Source organism: Oncorhynchus masou, chromosome 1 (genome assembly GCF_036934945.1).
Source record: "Oncorhynchus masou masou isolate Uvic2021 chromosome 1, UVic_Omas_1.1, whole genome shotgun sequence".
Taxonomy (NCBI): Eukaryota; Metazoa; Chordata; class Actinopteri; order Salmoniformes; family Salmonidae; genus Oncorhynchus; species Oncorhynchus masou.
In genome coordinates, this window is record NC_088212.1 from 75,402,606 (window position 1) to 75,424,040 (window position 21,435).

The following is a 21,435-nucleotide window of genomic DNA, read 5'->3' on the forward strand; positions in this document are numbered from 1 at the left end:
TTTCATCAAACTCTAGAGGGTTAATGGGATCGACACAAGGAAGTGTGCAGTGAGTGTGTGACCTCTTGTTCTCTCTGCAGTCTCTACCAGACAAGGAGGGGAAGAAATGCCTCTTTATAGTGAAGTGCAGCGACAAAAGCTTTGAGATCAGTGCATCGGATAAGAAGAGGAAACAAGAATGGATTCAAGGTAAAGTGACCAATCCCTCCCACCATCTTAACAGATTCTGTAAACAGCACAGCTTTTCTCTCACCACATTAGGGTTTATTTTTAAATCTCGGAGTAATTTGTTCTCACATCGCTCTGTCCCAGCTGTGTGTTTATCAGGGTGTGGGGGCGCTGCAGTAGATAAAACAGCCAGCCTTTCTTTATCTGACCCTCCTCTCCTCACTTCCCCTCACAGCCATCCAAACATGCATCCAGCTGCTGAGGTTGGGCCTACCCTCTCCGCAACTTGAGGCCAGGCTGCGGCGCAGGGAGCTCAGGCAGAAACAGCAGGCCGAACAGGGGGAGCTGGAGGAGAGGATGAGGCTGCTGCAGATAGCCAATGAAAACAAGCATAGACAACTGGAGTCCATGAGGAAGGTACTGTCTGTCTCCCTGTCTCTGTCTCTGTCTCTCTCTCTCTCTCCCTCCTCTCTCTGTCAATTCAAAGGGATTTATTGGCATGGGAAACATATGTTTTCATTTCCAAAGCAAGTGAAATAGATAATAAACAAAAGTGAAATAAAAAATCAGAAATTTACAGTAAAATAATAGATACATTTCCAATGTTGGCTATGTACAGTGTTATAACAATGTGCAAATAGTTGGAAGTACAAAAGGGAAAGTAAATAAACATAAATACGGGCTGTATTTACAGTGGTTTTTGTGCTTCCCTGGTTGTCATTTTCTTGTGGCAACAGGACACAAAAAATGTTGATGTGATGGCACACAGTGGTATTTCACCTAATATATATGGGAGTTGATCAAAATTTCATTTGTTTTTGAATTCTTTGTGGGTCTGTGTAATCTGAGGGAAATATGTGTCTCTAATATGGTCATACATTTGGCTAGAAAGTGCAGCTCACTTTCCAACTATTTTGTGGCCAATGTGCACATAGCCTGTCTTCTGGTCAGGTCTGCCTACAGTGGCCTCTCAATAGCAAGGCTATGCTCACTGAGTCAGAAGTCAAAGCTTTCCTTAATTTTGGTTCAGTCACAGTGGTCAGGTATTCTGCCACTGTGTACTGTCTGTTTAGGGCCAAATAGCATTCAAGTTTGCTTTGTTTTTTGTTTAGTTCTTTTCAGTGTGTCAAGTAATTATATTTTTGTTTTCTCCGGTTGTGTTTCTGTCCTGGGGCTCTGTGGGGTCTGTTGATGTTTGTGAACAGAACCCTAGGACCAGCTTGCTGAGGGGACTAGGGTTGGGAATTTGACCTTCTTTGACTGTTCGAGTACTCCTGATTCTTTTTGGAGTACTCAAAACAAAATAAACTATTTATAGAACAAGGGTGGCACTGGAAAAAATATGTGCGTATTTATCCACCGTATATGCCAACAGTGAGCAACAATGCCTAATTTATCAGAATGTTACAGATAACGAATCCTAATTGCTAAAATAAAAAAACAAGTGCCATTTAAGATTAATTTATTGACACTGTAATAACAACTGGTTATATTATATCGTCGAAGACAATCTTCAAAAAGGTATAGCTGTTTTGTTAATTTAGCAGACAAGATGCTCTTATTTTCTGAACCCTTTTTACACTCGACACCTATTTTATAGTAAAAAAACATGATGTAATATAACAGAATAAATTAGAACAGAATAGTGTGAAGTGATTCGCATCTCATATCTGGAACAGTGATCATTTGAAATGCCTAGCCTTAAATGAAGACCAATGGGCCTCTCAAGTGGCGCAGTGGTTTGAAGCACTGCATTGCAGTGCTAGAGGCGTTACTACAGATCCATTTTCGAGTCCGGTTTGTGTCGCAGCCGGCTGCGACCGAGAGACCCATGAGGCATGTCGTTTCTGATTCAAAGGAGAGAGACTTTTAGATTTCTTAAAAACAAATAAACTTGATTATTAATTATTGCAATAATGGAGTTGGTCAATGACCACCCTAAAGTTACACGCTACCTAAACCGCATTGCAAAATAAATGTACACATACATTTTATTCAATCATTGCACCCACACTGCTCGCGTGTGCCAACGAGCGTCTGCTTTGCCAAGCGCTAAAATAGAATTTGCTTCTATTTGTGACGCCGAACGCAATGCAAGTCCTGCTCATTGGCTTTTAGAAGCATATACCCACGTGCCATCTCCTCATTGATTATACCCATGTGGGTGATTGAAAGATGAACTGAGGTTGGTCGGTCGGTTGTGATAATTCACCTTATTATGAAAGTTAGATGCCAATCGCCATATAAAGTCCAAAGAAGAAAAAGCCTGGAAGGAGGAGAGATGACTAGAAACGATTCAGTTGACCATTTTATGAGTGGATTAATTGTCAGAGTAGAGGACCTTGTGCATTTCCGGTAAAATAAGAACTCACGTTTATATCCCAGGACAAATTAGCTAGCAACGGCAAGCTAGCTAAATAGGACAAATTAGCTAGCAACTGCAAGCTAGCTAGCTAAATTTCCATAATTGTTTAATGCTTTTCGACCTGTCCCCAAATTAATATAATTGGTTCAGAGTTTGTTTTGATATTTCAACCTGCGTGTCGTGATCGCGTTTGGTGTGGGGGGAACAAATTCAATTTGTGCACTATGGCACAGGCTGACGCACGAGCGTGTCTGGTTTGGGTTTGGTTTTAAGTGATCGCTGGGAGCCCAACAAACAGAAGTGGGTTGTAGCTCTTTATAGCAAAGTACATCCTCCTGAATGTTCATGACAAACAACAGATGTGTAGAATTATACAAAGGTACATTGTGCTATCAAGCAACAGACAGCAAAATGTACATTGCGCCACGTTTCTGTCTCTAGGTCATTTACTACTTTGTTATATGTCACACCTTGATCTGTTTCACCTGTCTTTGTGATTTTCTCCATTCACCTCCAGGTGTCGCCCATCTTCCCCATTATCCCCTGTGTATTTATACCTGTGTTCTCTGTTTGTCTGTTGCCAGTTCATCTTGTTTGTCAAGCCAACCAGCGTTTTTGTGTCAGCTCCTGCTTTTCCTCATTCTCTTTTCTCGTCCTCCTGGTTTTTGACCCTTGCCTGTCCTGACGCTGTACCCACCCACCGCACCCCTTTTCATGCCATTCTGCTGTGGGGAGACCAGTCCAAATCTCACAGGTTCTCATTGACTCTGGGGCCGACAATAGTTTTTTGAACGCTACCCTGGCGTCTGAGCTGAACATCCCCCCCGCTGGACGGGTGCTCTATAGGCCGAGTCACCCACAACACCACTCCCATCAACCTACGGATATTGGGGAACCACAGCGAGGCAATCCAGTTTCTGCTCATCAAGTCCCCTCTGATTCCCGTGGTATTGGGATTATCTTGGCTCCAATGACACAATCCCCTCTTAAACTGGTCTACTGGTGCCATCATGGGCTGGAGCCCGTTCTGCCACGCCCATTGCCTGAAGTCAGCACAACCTGCCCTGGGACGTCTTTCTGGGGGCTCGGAAGGTGCCCCGGATCTCTCCGCTATTCCCACGGAGTACCAGTACCTCCAGGAGGTGTTCAGGAAGGCCCAGGCCACGACGCTTCCACTCTTCCATTCTTCTTCATGGAGAAAAAGGACAAGACCCTGCGCCCGTGCATTGACTACTGGGGACTCAATGACATTACAGTTAAAAACCGTTACCCGCTACCTTCCATCTCCTCTGCCTTCGAGCCATTACAGGGGGCCACTGTGTTTTCCAAGCTGAATTTACGGAAAGCGTATCACCTGGTGCGGATACGAGAGGGGGACGATTAGAAGACCGCCATCAACACAGCCAGTGGCCACTACGAGTATCTGGACATGCCCTTTGGCCTCACCAATGCCCCTGCTGTGTTCCAGGCTCTGAAGAATGATGTCCTCCGTGACATGTTGAACCGGTTCGTCTTCGTCTACATTGACATCCTCGTCTTCTCCCACTCCCCCCATGAACACGTGCTCCATGTCCAGCAGGTCCTTCAACGCCTTCTGGAGAATCAGCTGTTTGTGAAGGTAGAGAAGTGCGAGTTCCCTCGTTTCACCATCCCCTTTCTGGTTTACATCATCTCTGCTGGGAGTGTCCAGATGGATCCCGGGAAGGTGAGTTCAGTGATGGATTGGCCTCAGTCTACGTCCAGGGTGCAGCTGCAACGTTTCCTGGGGTTAGCCAACTTCTATCGCTGCTTTATCTGGGGTTACAGCACTCTGGCTTCCCCCCTGTCAGCACTCACCTCACCCCAAGGTTCCATTTCCGTGGTCTCCAGCTGCTGACCGGGCGTTCCAGGACCTCAAACATCGCTTCACCACAGCTCCCATCCTGGTTCAGCCTGTAGATGATGGCTTTGTTATGAAAGGTTTTGTAATCGCTTCCTTTTAGGTTGTCCTAGAATTTAACGACTCTATTCTGGATCTTGATAATTAGCAGGTATTGTCCTAATTCTGCTCTGCATGCATTATTTAGTGTTTGAATTTGTACGTTTGGTGTTTGTGCCATTTTGTGAATTATTGGTTGGTGAGCTATAAAGGACAATGGGTTCTATAACTGATTCAATAATTTTTTGCCAGATCCTAATTGGGATATTTAATTGTATGTTCCTTTTAATGGAGTAAAGGCCCTTCTTGCCTTGGCTCTCAGATCATTCACAGCTTTGTGGAAGTTACCTGTGGTGCTGATGTTTAGCCTGAGGTAGGTATAGTTTTTTTCTGTGCTCTAGGGCAATGGTGTCTAAATGGAATTTGGATTTGTGATCCGCGCAACTGGATAATTTTTGGAACACCATTATTTTTGTCTTATTGAGATTCACTGTCAGGGCCCTGGTCTGATAGAATCTGTGCAGAAGATTAATGTGCTGCTGTAGGCCCTCTTTGGTTGGGGACAGAAGAACCAGATCATCAGCAAACAGTAGACATTTGACTCAAATTCTAGTAGGTGAGCTCGGGTGCTTCAGAATGTTCTAGTGCCCCGACAATTCGTTGATATACAGTATATGTTGAAGAATGTGGGCGTCAAGATGCATCCCTGTCTCATTCCATGGCCCTGTGGAAAGAAGTCTGTGCGTTTTTTGCCAATTTTAACCGCACACTTGTTGTTTGTGTGCATGGATTTTACAATGTGTGTTTTTCCCCAAACACCACTTTCCAACCATTTATATAGCAGACCCTCTGTCTCTCTCTCGCTTTCTGTCTCTCGCAGTCTCTCTCTTGCTCGCTCTCTCACATAATTGCTATGAAGCTTCACACCACTTGTCATTAAAATGTTATTCAGTGTGTTAAACCCCCTTTCATTCAGAACTATAGACCCCCACAGAAACTGACCTGCCTTCTCAGGACAGGGAATCCTCACACCTCTCCCTGTTACTAATCACACTTTTATTGTCCTCTGTTTGTCTGCTGTAAATGACAGTTAACTTTTCTGCCTTGGGGCTGTAGCCCCTTAAGAATTAACACTAAGAATGTTGATTGTATTCTATGGTCAAAGCTACAGGTTCTGTCCTCATCCAGGCCTGTTCCTAAGCATTTTACACAGACCTGTCGCACATTCTTCCACTCTCTCAGCTGAGATAACCCAGACTAAATTGGACACGTTCATGTCCCATCAGGAGTGATTGTAGTAGTTACATTGTAGGGTTATTATAGTAGTTTGGGAATTATACTACCAGTTGTCGGCTGACCTCAATGAACATGATCCCATGATGTCATTTTACAGGTAGCCTACTCCTGAAGGTACACAATATATTATAATGAGCATGTTACAGTATTTGTAAAATGCTTCACTGTTTCTGAAGTCTGTGGTGAAAGCACTTGATGGAAAAGTCCGGTGGCTGTGTGAAGGAGGTGTGACTGTTAAAGACAATAGGCTGATTATATGGTGGAATTCTGTCTCTACTCTTTACTGCATTCAGTTATAATGGACAGAATGAAAGGTCAGAGCACACCCACCCTCCCTCTCCTGAGTCAAGGAAAACCTCTCTCTCGCTCTCGCTCTCTCTCTCAATTCAAGGGGCTTTATTGGCATGGGAAACGTGTTAACATTGCCAAAGCAAGTAAGGTAAGCAATAAAAATTAACAGTAGACATCACACATACAGAAGTTTCAAAACAATAAAGACATTACAAATGTCATATTATATATATACAGTGTTTTTACAAGGTACAAATGGTAAAGGACACAAGATAAAATAAATAAGCATAGATATGGGTTGTATTTACAATGGTGTTTGTTCCTCACTGGTTGCCCTTTTCTCGTGGCAACAGGTCACAAATCTTGCTGCTCTGATGGCACACTGTGGAATTTCACCCAGTAGATATGGGAGTTTTTCAAAATTGGATTTGTTTTCGAATTCTTTGTGGATCTGTGTAATCTGAGGGAAATATGTCTCTCTAATATGGTCATACATTGGGCAGGAGGTTAGGAAGTGCAGCTCAGTTTCCACCTCATTTTGTGGGCAGTGAGCACATAGCCTGTCTTCTCTTGAGAGCCATGTCTGCCTACGGCGGCCTTTCTCAATAGCAAGGTTATGCTCGCTGAGTCTGTACATAGTCAAAGCTTTCCTTAATTTTGGGTCAGTCACAGTGGTCAGGTATTCTGCCGCTGTGTACTCTCTGTGTAGTTTGCTCTGTTTTTTTGTTAATTCTTTCCAATGTGTCAAGTAATTATCTTTTTATTTTCTCATGATTTGGTTGGGTCTAATTGTGCTGCTGTCATGGGGCTCTGTAGGGTGTGTTTGTGAACAGAGCCCCAGGACCAGCTTGCTTAGGGGACTCTTCTCCAGGTTCATCTCTCTGTAGGTGATGGCTTTGTTGTGGAAGGTTTGGGAATCACTTCCTTTTAGGTGGTTATAGAATTTAACAGCTCTTTTCTGGATTTTGATAATTAGTGGGTATCGGCCTAATTCTGCTCTGCATGCATTATTTGGTGTTCTACATTGTACACGGAGGATATTTTTGCAGAATTCTGCGTGCAGAGTCTCAATTTGGTGTTTGTCCCATTTTGTAAAGTCTTGGTTGGTGAGTGGACCCCAGACCTCACAATCATAAAGGGCAATGGGCTCTATGACTGATTCAAGTATTTTTAGCCAAATCCTAATTGGTATGTTGAAATTTATGTTCCTTTTGATGGCATAGAATGCCCTTCTTGCCTTGTCTCTCAGATCGTTCACAGCATTGTGGAAGTTACCTGTGGCGCTGATGTTTAGGCCAAGGTATGTATAGTTTTTTGTGTGCTCTAGGGCAACAGTGTCGAGATGGAATTTGTATTTGTGGTCCTGGTGACTGGACCTTTTTTGGAACACCATTATTTTGGTCTTACTGAGATTTACTGTCAGGGCCCAGGTCTGACAGAATCTGTGCATAAGATCTAGGTGCTGCTGTAAGCCCTCCTTGGTTGGTGACAGAAGCACCAGATCATCAGCAAACAGCAGACATTTGACTTCAGATTCTAGTAGGGTGAGGCCGGGTGCTGCAGACTTTTCTAGTGCCCGCGCCAGTTCGTTGATATATATGTTGAAGAGGGTGGGGCTTAAGCTGCATCCCTGTCTAACCCCACGACCCTGTGTGAAGAAATGTGTGTTTTTTGCCAATTTTAACCGCACACTTGTTGTTTGTGTACATGGATTTTATGATGTCGTATGTTTTACCCCCAACACCACTTTCCATCAGTTTGTATAGCAGACCCTCATGCCAAATTGAGTCGAAGGCTTTTTTGAAATCAACAAAGCATGAGAAGACTTTGCCTTTGTTTTGGTTTGTTTGGTTGTCAATTAGGGTGTGCAGGGTGAGTACATGGTCTGTTGTACGGTAATTTGGTAAAAAGCCAATTTGACATTTGCTCAGTACATTGTTTTCATTGAGGAAGTGCACGAGTCTGCTGTTAATGATAATGCAGAGGATTTTCCCAAGGTTACTGTTGACGCATATTCCACGGTAGTTATTGGGGTCAAATTTGTCTCCATTTTTGTGGATTGGGGTGATTAGTCCTTGGTTCCAAATATTGGGGAAGATGCCAGAGCTAAGGATGATGTTAAAGAGTTTTAGTATAGCCAATTGGAATTTGTTGTCTGTATATTTGATCATTTCATTGAGGATACCATCAACACCACAGGCCTTTTTGGGTTGGAGGGTTTTTATTTTGTCCTGTAACTCATTCAATGTAATTGGAGAATCCAGTGGGTTCTGGTAGTCTTTAATAGTTGATTCTAAGATCTGTATTTGATCATGTATATGTTTTTGCTCTTTATTCTTTGTTATAGAGCCAAAAAGATTGGAGAAGTGGTTTACCCATACATCTCCATTTTGGATAGATAATTCTTCGTGTTGTTGTTTGTTTAGTGTTTTCCAATTTTCCCAGAAGTGGTTAGAGTCTATGGATTCTTCAATTACATTGAGCTGTTTTCTGACATGCTGTTCCTTCTTTTTCCGTAGTGTATTTCTGTATTGTTTTAGTGATTCACCATAGTGAAGGCGTAGACTCAGGTTTTCCGGGTCTCTATGTTTTTGGTTGGACAGGTTTCTCAATTTCTTTCTTAGATTTTTGCATTCTTCATCAAACCATTTGTCATTGTTGTTAATTTTCTTCGGTTTTCTATTTGAGATTTTTAGATTTGATAGGGAAGCTGAGAGGTCAAATATACTGTTAAGATTTTCTACTGACAAGTTTACACCTTCACTATTACAGTGGAACGTTTTACCCAGGAAATTGTCTAAAAGGGATTGAATTTGTTGTTGCCTAATTGTTTTTTGGTAGGTTTCCAAACTGCATTCCTTCCATCTATAGCATTTCTCAATGTTACTCAGTTCCTTTGGCTTTGATGCCTCATGATTGAGTATTGCTCTGTTTAGGTAGACTGTGATTTTGCTGTGGTCTGATAGGGGTGTCAGTGGGCTGACTGTGAACGCTCTGAGAAACTCTGGGTTGAGGTCAGTGATAAAGTAGTCTACAGAACTACTCCCAAGAGATGAGCTATAGGTGTACCTACCATAGGAGTCCCCTCGAAGCCTACCATTGACTATGTACATACCCAGCGTGCGACAGAGCTGCAGGAGTTGTGACCCGTTTTTGTTGGTTATGTTGTCATAGTTGTGCCTAGGGGGGCATACGGGGGAGGGAATGCTGTCACCTCCAGGCAGGTGTTTGTCCCCCTGTGTGCTGAGGGTGTCAGGTTCTTGTCCGGTTCTGGCATTTATATATATATATATATATATATCTCTCGCGCTCTCTCTCGCGCTCTCTCTCGCGCTCTCTCTCTCTCTCTCTCTCGGTTTATTTGTCACGTGGCTCAGATGCTCTCATAGTATTGGGTGGGGGGGGGGTCCTGGGGTTATGCGGGGCTGTGGTTTCTGTTATTCCCAGACGAGTTTCAGATCCTCATTAATGATCACCATACCGTGTCTCATGCTTAATTTTGACCCATGTTTAACTAGTGTAACACTTGTAGAGAACTTACCTTAATTCCCAAATGCAGTGAATCAAGCATATTATGTTAGAAATGTTTATGAATTTCAGAAACAGATCATTGTCCCCCACGATGAAATCGGGGAAGGGAATGTGGATCTGTCTACGTACGTTTGTATGTTCATACGTTAGTCAGATGTGATATCTCAGACAGCATTGGCCCGATTGTGACAACTTGAGTGTTGCTATAGAGATCCGGCATTTACAAAAGTACACTGATTGGCCAGATGGTGGCTCTATAACAACAGATTGAAAATGCTAATTTTGGAAGGTCACGCCACTCACCCCGTTTGACCTAAAGTCATAAAATTCGCTACATAGGTCCCTTTCCTCACAAGGATTGTCTCCCATTATGAATTTTGTGAAAAACACTTAAAATACTACTCTTCTGGTAACATATGACCGATCTGCACGAAACTTGATATGTTGTGTCTATGGACAAAGGTCTCTCAATGCAATATTTTCCAGACTAGTACCTAAAACAACATGGCCTCTATTGACCAATAAACATTCATCCATATATTTATATGTACAGTTGAAGTCGGATGTTTACATGCACCTTAGCCAAATACATTTAAACTCAGTTTTTCACAATTCCTGACATTTAATCCTAGTAAAAATGTCCTGTCTTAGGTCAGTTAGGATGACAACTTTATTTTAAGAATGTTAAATGTCAAAATAATAGTAGAGAGAATGATTTGTTTCAGCTTTTATTTCTTTCATCACATTCCCAGTGGGTCAGAAGTTTACATAGAGACACAGGATTGTGTCGAGGCACAGATCTGGGGAAGTGTACCGAAACATTTCTGCAGCATTGAAAGTCCCCAAGTACACAGTGGCCATCGGTCTTAAATGGAAGAAGTTTGGAACCACCAAGACTATTCCTAGAGCTGGCCGCCCGGCCAAACATATGACCAAGAACCCAATGATAACACTGACAGAGCTCTAGAATTCCTCTGTGGAGATGGGAGAACCTTCCAGAAGGTCAACCATTTCTGCAACTCTCCAACAATCAGGTCTTTATGGTAGAGTGGCCAGACAGAAGCCACTCCTCAGTAAAATGCACCTAAAGACTCTCAGACCATGAGAAACAATATTCTCTGGTCTGTTGAAACCAAGATTGAACTCTTTGGCCTGAATGCCAAGTGTCACGTCTGGAGGAAACCTGGCACCATCCCTACGATGAAGCATGGTGATGGCGGCTGTGGGGATGTTTTTCAGCGGCAGTGACTGGGAGACTAGTCAGGATCGAGGCAAAGATGAACAGAGCAAAGTACAGAGAGATCCTTCATGAAAACCTGCTCCAGAGCGCTCAGGACCTCGGTATGGAGTAGAGGTTCACCTTCCAACAGGACAATGGCCTGAAGCACACAGCCAAGACAACGCAGGAGTGGCTTCAGGACAAGTCTCTGAATATCCCTGAGTGGCGCAGCCAGAGCCCGGACTTCAAACCGATTGAACATCTCTGGAGAGACCTGAAAATAGCTGTGCAGCAATGCTCCCCATCCAGCCTGACAGAGCTTTAGAGGATCTGCAGAGAAGAATGGGAGAAACTCCCCAAATACAGGTGTGCCAAACTTGTAGCGTCAAACCCAATAGGACCCGAAGCTGTAATGTCTGCCAAAGGTGCTTCAACAAAGTGCTAAGTAAAGGGTCTGAATACTTATGTAAATGTGATATTTCATTGTATATAAATTAGCAAAAATTTCTAAAAACCTGTTTTTGCATTGTCATTATGGGGTGTAGATTAATGAGGGGAAAAAATGATTTAATCCATTTTAGAAGAAGGCTGTAGCCTAACAAAATGTGAAAAAGTCAAGGGGTCTGAATATTTTCCGAAGGCACTGTATGCTCTCTTGGGTAAATAAATTAAACTAATATTTTTGAGTGTGAACTGTATTACTGTACTGTATTATACTGGATTTTATGTACTGGATTTACACACATCCTTCAAACCATAATAAAGCAGGGAGAGAACATACAATTCTGATGTAGCACACAAAGTTACCAATATAGGCTAGCGAATTTGATTTAAATTTTGAAATATAAAAGGGCCTATTTGTATAATTTGTAGGCTGATATATATATGCCTACCTCTTTCTCTCTCTTGTTGCTTCATTTCATCCTCTCTTTCAATAGTTAAATAAAGTACATTTCATAGTCCTTATCGTCATCATTCTAATGTCATCCTTGAATAATACAGGACTAGAATTAGATGCACACGGCTTTCACTTCTCTTCATGACGATTGAATGGTTATGGCTCTGAATAAGTAACTGCTATTGCCTAACTGGGTTCTATTGGCTGTATTTAACATTCAGCAAACAAAGGCTTGCATCCCTCTTCGAATAGTCTATTGGTATAAGAAATGCAAAAAGAATGTGTGTCCAGCAAGCTATTCTAGTCTAGCTTTTCTTGCATGGGACTCCAAGAGTTCTGGAGTGTTATGTTAGAATCTTATTATGCATAACCATTGATAATTAGCTAAATATAAAGCGACTACTGCAGGGTAGCCTAGTGGTTAGAGCATTGGACTCGTAACCGGAAGGTTGTAAGTTCAAACCCCCGAGCTGACAAGGTACAAATCTGTCATTCTGCCCCTGAACAGGCAGTTAACCCACTGTTCCTAGGCCGTCATTGAAATAAGAATTTGTCCTTAACTGACTTGCCTAGTTAAATAAAGTTGAAATACACATTTATTACCTGAAAGAGGTAGGCTAGGACATCTATATGTAGGGCTATATATCAATCTAGAACAGAATGATCTATTTTGGATGCAATTTGAATGGAGTTGATGGAGAGAGAAAGACTGTAAGAGAGTGCTCGCGCATGCACTGATTTACAGCAATGAATTTCGAGTGATACGTTGTTTTATCACTCTGCAGCTGCAATAAAATTAAAATAAATCTTTACAATAAAAAAATTAAGTGACCCTCGAAAGCCAGATGGATATGGGTAAATTAGATGCACATTCTGTATTTATATTGCTGTAGCATAGGCTATACTGCAGCAAATATAGGCCTACCTGTCACAAGATTATTTATTTTTACCATGATAAAATAATAGGTCTACATGCATTGTGAACTGCGTTCTATACTGAGATGGGCTGTCTGCCCCCACCCTGAGCGTTGATGATTCATCACGCAGAGGCTGTAGAGAAGACAGATTTAGACATCGCATATCATTTAACAGTTCCATTTCACGCCATGCTGTTCATGTAAATAATTTATTATAATGTAATGTTTTTTCGCAGTTATTTATCCTTGGAAAAGGGAGAGGTTTTGGAGCTGTAAATCCATGTAAATCTCGGTAACCGGTTTTCCGCCATTCAACCCTATATATACAAATATATGCAAAAAGAATTGATGAAAATTGTTATTTGGCCTTACTGCTATTAGCCCATACAAATGCATTGAATAACAGATTCACTAAATGGAACAACGGATAGTCCCCACCAAAAAATCTAAAGGACGTTTGTTCTGAAGTGTTTGACCTATATCTGAGAGATATAAGAAAAATCAGTAAACATTAGTATATATTTATTTCTTTACATGTATTTAATGCACTAAACAGTCTCCATATATACAGTACATCCGTTAATTCTTTTTAACTGTTACTGGGGGACCTTCAGAAGAGTCTTGTGAGGCCTGTGGGCATCCTGGAACAGAAAAATAGTTTTTGCCAAAACTTTCGGACGCTACAGATGATTTTGTGAGAAGCCCGATTTTTGGGATGTCTCATGGTCTGACCGCTCTATCTTTGTCAGCTTTCACCTCAGATGCGGAAGTACAACATAGGCGGATGCGGTGGATTGAGACTCATCCAATGGAATGTATTATGCTAATTTGATTTCCATGGGGCTCGGACATCAACCTTAGGGGGTTAATCTGTTTGACTCAGAGTGATGAATTTTGGCCCACATGCTCAGGGATATGAGTCTAGCTAACCCAAGCAATATCTCAGACACCACTGGCCCGATTTTGACTAAGCATGGGTGAATGATTAATCTTGCCATAGAGATCCGTAATTTATAAAATTACACTGATTGGCCCAAGGGGGTTGCTGCATCATTCGTGGGGGACGACATGTTTCACTGTTGCCTTGTTTTTCATTAGATCTGAGAAGAGGGGGAAAAGCACTTATGCAAACGTAGCTGGCTCAGGGACACCTGTGAAAGAGCTGATGCCTGTATTCCGGTGCTGGTCTGCTGGTTATTTAGATCTGTCTCAGACTACCCACTTCCTCCTTTGCACCAGCATCTGGAGGCCCAGCTTTTCTTCTTATGCATCATTCTTTTCTACTCAAGTTCTCAACTCAAATCCTGTATAGCTCAGTTGGTAGAGCATGGCGCTTGCAACACCAGGGGTGAGGGTTTGATTCCCAAGGGGTGGGGGAGTATGAAAATATATGTAAGTTGCTCTGGATAAGAGCATCTGCTAAATGACTAAAATGTCAAACAAAATCAGATCAACTACCACTGTTCAATTGTTTGAAATATTATTTTGTTGCTGTATTGTCACAATTATAAAGGATAAACATATGATAAAGGGGTCCGATAAGTCTAATGAGTGTAGATTGTCCCACTAAAAAGCAACATCAGTTTTTTTCTCCTTTAGACCAAACTTAAAGGCAAGTTCCTTTTCAAAGTAACCTTTAGTTGAGCGTGTAAAGGCTGAATTAATACTGTCACGTTGACTCAAAGCGAATGTACTTTTTTAATTACTCTGACATTTTTAAAGCCATGTCCACCCCGTCCTTGATTTTTCCTAAATAAGTCTATATAACACACTGTTGTTGTTAGAATCTTATTATCACAAACATAATTTGTGTTACTAGCCATTTTAAGAGGACATTCCCCCCTGCCCCTCATTCACTGGCAGTCAGCCTGCGAGGCAGATGATAGCCCCTCGAAAATACACCTAAACTATATATTCTATAAATTATACATTTAAATTTATAAAATATAAATGTAAATTCTATAAATTTATTCTGCAGCATGACAACGACCCCAAACATACAGTCATTAAGAACTATCTCAGCGTAAAGAAGAACAAGGAGTCCTTCCTGGAAGGGATGGAATGGCCCCCACAGAGCCCTGATCTCAACACCATCAAGTCTGTCTGGGATTACATGAAGAGAGAGAAGCCCCTGAGGCTGCCTAAATCCACAGAATAACTGTGGTTAGTTCTCCAAGATGTTTGTCCCAACCTACCTGCCGAGTTCCTTCAAAATCTGTGTGCAAGTGTACTTAGAAGAATTGATGCTGTTTTGAAGGCAAAGGGTGTTCACACCAAATATTGATTTGATGTAGATTTGTCTTCTGTTCACTCACAATGCATTTTGTTAATTGATAAATGTCTATTTTTTAAAGCATTTTTTCACATTTGCACAATACTGTACATTATTTTTCCAACCTTTATAACTAGGAAAGTCAGTTAAGAACAAATTCTTATTTCCAATGACAGCCTACCCAAGCCAAACCCGGGCCAATTGGGCGCCGCCCTATGGGATTCCCAATCACGGCCAGATGTTATACAGCCTGGATTTGAACTAGGAACTGTAGTGACGCCTTTTGCACTGAGATGCAGTGCCTTAGACCGCTGCGCCACTCAGGGGCAGTATGGCAGGGCTGAAAAGTGCTGAAAAGTGACCGGTAGCAGGAATATATAAACACTTATGGTAATATACTAATGGTAATATATTCATGTAAACAGGAGTAATAATGACCAGTAGCAGAATAAATGGATAAATACTTATGGTAATGCAAATCAATAATCAATAAACAGCAGCGCAGTGGTAGTAATACATATTTACACAGAGGCAGGGGAAGGAGAGCCTACAGAGTCACAAGCAGGTAGTTTTGATGTCTATATATGTATTATAGTATCAGAAAGAGCAGATACTGCAGTTTCTAAATCATATATCCTTGTTAAACAACTCTTAAAAATTACCCCTTGAGCTCGATTTCAAAATATAATATAATAATTACATGCGCAACACTCAAGCCACAGTAATATATTTAAACTCAAAATATGCCATTCTGTTCTTTTGAAATGCATTTTCTTGATTTCATAATGTTCCTTAAAGCCCCCATGCAGTCTTTTTAATGTTATTTTTTAAATCATGACTCTGTGTAATAAATCACTGTGTTCGAATACCCATACTAACATACTGTATACATACTTAATGAGTATATACTACATATATACTACATATAATTTTAGTATATTGTAAACAAATGTTTCAGTATCGTTTCAGTTGAGTACTAGCGCTTCTCCTGTCTACCGGAAGTTGATGCTGTTGCTATGCAACCTCTTGCTAGCTTGTTAGCATAACAAATGACTAGCTAGACATATTACGATTTGGGGTGTTAGTAAACATCACTCTGACCATTTTACTCACCCTAGCCGAGCTGGTTAGGCTGTTTTTATGTTGTCCATAGCATTGGTGACTGTAACTGTGCTGCTGGCAACAATTTAATTACATTTTTATTTTTTTATTACGACTTTTACTGACACCGACCATATTCAACGGGTGTTGAGCATTTGTAAATTCATCAGTTATTCTGTACTCTGGCACACTCAGTGTTCTGAAATCGGAGTAGAAATCGAATTCTATTTGTCATGCGAGTATAGCAAAATGCTTGTGCTTCTAGTTCCGACAATGCAGTAATAACCAACAGGTAATCTAACCTAACAATTCCACAGCAACTACCTTATACACACAAGTGTAAAGGGATGAAGAATATGTACATAAATATATATGAATGAGTGATGGTACAGAACGGCATAGGCAAGATACAGTAGATGGTATAGAGTACAGTATATACATACAGTGCCTTGCGAAAGTATTCGGCCCCCTTGAACTTTGCGACCTTTTGCCACATTTCAGGCTTCAAACATAAAGATATAAAACTGTATTTTTTCGTGAAGAATCAACAACATGTGGGACACAATCATGAAGTGGAACGACATTTATTGGATATTTCAAACTTTTTTAACAAATCAAAAACGGAAAAATTGGGCATGCAAAATTATTCAGCCCCTTTACGTTCAGTGCAGCAAACTCTCTCCAGAAGTTCAGTGAGGATCTCTGAATGATCCAATGTTGACCTAAATGACTAATGATGATAAATACAATCCACCTGTGTGTAATCAAGTCTCCGTATAAATGCACCTGCACTGTGATAGTCTCAGAGGTCCGTTAAAAGCGCAGAGAACATCATGAAGAACAAGGAACACACCAGGCAGGTCCGAGATACGGTTGTGAAGAAGTTTAAAGCCAGATTTGGATACAAAAAGATTTCCCAAGCTTTAAACATCCCAAGGAGCACTGTGCAAGCGATAATATTGAAATGGAAGGAGTATCAGACCACTGCAAATCTACCAAGACCTGGCCGTCCCTCTAAACTTTCAGCTCATACAAGGAGAAGACTGATCAGAGATGCAGCCAAGAGGCCCATGATCACTCTGGATGAACTGCAAAGATCTACAGCTGAGGTGGGAGACTCTGTCCATAGGACAACAATCAGTCGTATATTGCACAAATCTGGCCTTTATGGAAGAGTGGCAAGAAGAAAGCCATTTCTTAAAGATATCCTTAACAAGTGTTGTTTAAAGTTTGCCACAAGCCACCTGGGAGACACACCAAACATGTGGAAGAAGGTGCTCTGGTCAGATGAAACCAAAATTGAACTTTTTGGCAACAATGCAAAACGTTATGTTTGGCGTAAAAGCAACACAGCTCATCACCATCCCCACTGTCAAACATGGTGGTGGCAGCATCATCGTTTGGGCCTGCTTTTCTTCAGCAGGGACAGGGAAGATGGTTAAAATTGATGGGAAGATGGATGGAGCAAAATACAGGACCATTCTGGAAGAAAACCTGATGGAGTCTGCAAAAGACCTGAGACTGGGACGGAGATTTGTCTTCCAACAAGACAATGATCCAAAACATAAAAAGCAAAATCTACAATGGAATGGTTCAAAAATAAACATATCCAGGTGTTAGAATGGCCAAGTCAAAGTCCAGACCTGAATCCAATCGAGAATCTGTGGAAAGAACTGAAAACTGCTGTTCACAAATGCTCTCCATCCAACCTCACTGAGCTCGAGCTGTTTTGCAAGAATGAATGGGAAAAGATTTCAGTCTCTCGATGTGCAAAACTGATAGAGACATACCCCAAGCGACTTACAGCTGTAATCGCAGCAAAAGGTGGCGCTACAAAGTATTAACTTAAGGGGCTGAATAATTTTGCACGCCCAATTTTTCAGTTTTTGATTTGTTAAAAAAGTTTGAAATATCCAATAAATGTCGTTCCACTTCATGATTGTGTCCCACTTGTTGTTGATTCTTCACAAAAAAATACAGTTTTATATCTTTATGTTTGAAGCCTGAAATGTGGCAAAAGGTCGCAAAGTTCAAGGGGGCCGAATACTTTCGCAAGGCACTGTCGAAGCTGTTTTTCAGTCTCTCGGTCCCTGCTTTGATGCACCTGTTCTGACCTCGCATTCTGGATGATAGCGGGGTGAACAGGCAGTGGCTCTGGTGGTTGTTGTCCTTGATGATCTTTATGGCCATCCTGTGACATCGAGTGGTGTAGGTGTCCTGGAGGGCAGGTAGTTTGCCCCCGGTGATGCGTTGTGCAGACCTCACTACCATCTGGAGAACCTTACGGTTGTGGGCAGAGCAGTTGCCGTACCAGGCGTTGATACAGCCCGACAGGATGCTCTCGATTGTGCATCTGTAAAAGTTGCTTTTGGTGACGAGCTGAATTTATTCAGCCACACTGTCTGTGTGGGTGGACCAATTCAGCTTGTCCTTGATGTGTACGCCGAGGAACTTAAAACTTTCTACCCTCTCCACTACTGTCCCATCGATGTGGATAGGTTGGTTCTCCCTCTGCTGTTTCCTGAAGTCCACGATCATCTCCTTTGTTTTGTTGACGTTGAGTGTGAGGTTATTTTCCTGACACAACACTCCGAGGGCCCTCACCTCCTCCATGTAGGCTGTCTCGTCGTTGTTGGTAATCAAGCCTACCACTGTAGTGTCGTCTGCAAGCATGATGATTGAGTTGGAGGTGTGCATGGCCACGCAGTCGTGGGTGAACAGGGAGTACAGGAGAGGGCTGAGAACGCACCCTTGTGGGGCCCCAGTGTTGAGGATCAGCGGGGTGGAGATGTTGTTACCTACCCTCACCACCTGGTGGCGGCCCGTCAGGAAGTCCAGGACCCAGTTGCACAGGGCGGGGTCGAGACCCAGGGTCTCGAGCTTGATGATGAGTTTGGAGGGTACTATGGTGTTCTGAGCTGTGCTGATGAACAGCATTCTCACATAGATATTCCTCTTGTCCAGATGGGTTAGGGCAGTGTGCAGTGGGGTTGCGATTGCGTCGTCTGTGGACCTATTGGGGCGGTAAGCAAATTGGAGTGGGTCTAGGGTGTCAGGTAGGGTGGAGGTGATATGGTCCTTGAATTGTCTTTCAAAGCACTTCATGATGACGGAAGTGAGTGCTACGGGGCGGTAGTCGTTTAGCTCAGTTACCTTAGCTTTCTTGGAAACAGGAACAATGGTTGCCCTCTTTTTTTGTAATCCGTGATTGACTGTAGACCCTGCCACATACCTCTTGTGTCTGAGCCATTGAGTTGTGACTCTACTTTGTCTCTATACTGACGCTTAGCTTGTTTGATTGCCTTGTGGAGGGAATAGCTACACTGTTTGTATTCGGTCATATTTCCGTCTCCTTGCCCTGGGTAAAAGCAGTGGTTCGCACTTTCAGTTTCGCGCGAATGCTGTCATCAATCCACGATTTCTGGTTTGGGAGTGTTTTAATAGCTGCTGTGGGTACGACATCACTGATACACTTGCTAATAAACTCGCTCATCGAATCAGCGTATTCGTCAATGTTGTTGTTTGACGCAGTGCGGAACATATCCCAATCCACGTGATCAAAGTAGTCTTGAAGCGTGTAATCAGATTGGTCAGACCAGCGTTGAACCGACCTGAGCACGGGAGCTTCCTGTTTTAGTCTCTGTCTATAGGCTGGGAGCAACAAAATGGAGTCGTGGGACGAGGAACGCGAAACGAGGCGGCCATCTCTATCGGCGCCAGAAATAATCTTTAGCCAGAATTAACGCACAACGACTATACCACTTAGCTAAGAATTATTTGAATAATCAAGTCAATAAATGTTAGGTAGTTATTTAGATAGTAGGTAGTTAATAAACTGCCTGGCAAGTTCGATGTATTAGTAGCCAACTAACATTAGGCTTTTCTAGTGTTAAGTGTTAAGGCTTCCTCTCCCTTGGCTTCTGACAGAAACTGGAGGAGGCAGCGGCCACAGCGACTCTGGAGGAGCAGAGGAGAAAACAGACCCAGACTGACCTGCAGGACCGCTACAGAACAGACCTGGAGAGAGAGAAAATGGTAACCAACCACAAAGCTACACTCTAGCTCTGTTCGAGGAAGTTAATACTCAGAATCACTGCAACAACGTATTACTCAGCAAGACTTCTCTCATGACTTTGAATCATTGCGTTTGATGTATAACCAAGTATTATTACTATTAGTATTACTATTACTCACAGTATGATTATTATTTATGGAGTTATCTGGGAAAATCTACACTAAACAGAATTGATTGTCATATGCACAGCACATGCTACTTTGTACTGTGGTGGTGTGTGTGCACGTGTGTGTGCGTGTGTGCATTCATATTTGTGTCCAGATTATCATATCAACCTGCATGTGTCCATTGTCCCCTGTCAGGTTCGTCAGCAGATGGAGGAGCAGGTGGCCCAGAAGTCCAGTGAGTTGGAGCAGTACCTGCAGCGTGTCAGGGAGCTGGAGGACATGTACCACCGCCTGGAGGATGCACTAGAGGATGAGAGACAGGCCAGGCAGGATGAGGAGACCATGCGCAAACTACAGACCAGGTTAGACGCAACACACACTTGACACACTCATAGACAGTAGCCTTACACTGAGTGTACAAGACATTAGGAACACCTTTCTAATATTGAGTTGCTTTCCCTTTTGCCCTCATATTTATCTAATTAACTAACTGTTTAATTGTTACACAATTAAATTAATCATGTAGCAATTAACTAATTAGGATCTGGGGCACCACGAGAGTGGTTCTTTAAAGCGTTACCATCTCCCGAATTAAACTCTGAAAGGTCTTTACCTATCATATCTATAAACAGTCAACTTATTAATCATAACCTCATATCCTCATAATATCATATCATCATTTTGAGTAACCTCCTTGCATCTGCAAAAACCCAAGCCTTAATTAGTATTCAGTACTACAAAAATTGGTTTAATTATTTATTTACTAGCTAATTAAATGAGAACACAGGATAAACACACACTCTGCACCGGTTGTTGTCCCCAGCGGAATGACGACAACAACATGGATGCTTGTTAAAGAAGAGATGGAGATAGAGGGACAGAGACACTTAACACTGCCACATTCAGAAACTACTCTCACCTACAATAACCATATACTTTGCACACGAACCGCCGCCCGCTTTGAGCTAGACATCATAAATGTATTTACGTGAAATGCCTGGGTTCGCCGGGGATCTCTTGGTAAATGGGGCAGCCTTGAAAAGGGTGTTGGGCCTTTTTTTGTCAAATGATTCAAACAACTCTTCTACTGTTGTCCTTCTGCGTAGTTGTCCAGTATCTGGGGACTTGTTGTGTAGTCCTGAACAGAACTACAGAGTTGATTTTCCTTCCATTCACTCTTGAAGATACTTCTTTGAAGATAGGCTAGCCAGCTGTATCAATGGTTTCCCAGTGGGGGGATGAGAGTAACGAGATACGATGGTTTGAGCAGAGTAACA

At 42.2% G+C, this 21,435-nt stretch overlaps 1 protein-coding gene across 1 annotated transcript in view; it reads left to right on the forward strand.

Annotated features, from left to right (window-relative positions):
- The window catches only part of LOC135550708 (switch-associated protein 70-like), a 31,339-nt gene that overhangs the window by 5,887 nt on the left and 4,017 nt on the right, over positions 1–21,435 (forward strand). Inside the window, exons 6-9 of the mRNA XM_064981761.1 lie at positions 81–189; positions 404–585; positions 19,904–20,011; positions 20,354–20,520. Of these exons, the coding sequence (XP_064837833.1) occupies positions 81–189; positions 404–585; positions 19,904–20,011; positions 20,354–20,520 (566 nt within the window). The remainder of the gene's footprint in view (positions 1–80; positions 190–403; positions 586–19,903; positions 20,012–20,353; positions 20,521–21,435) is intronic.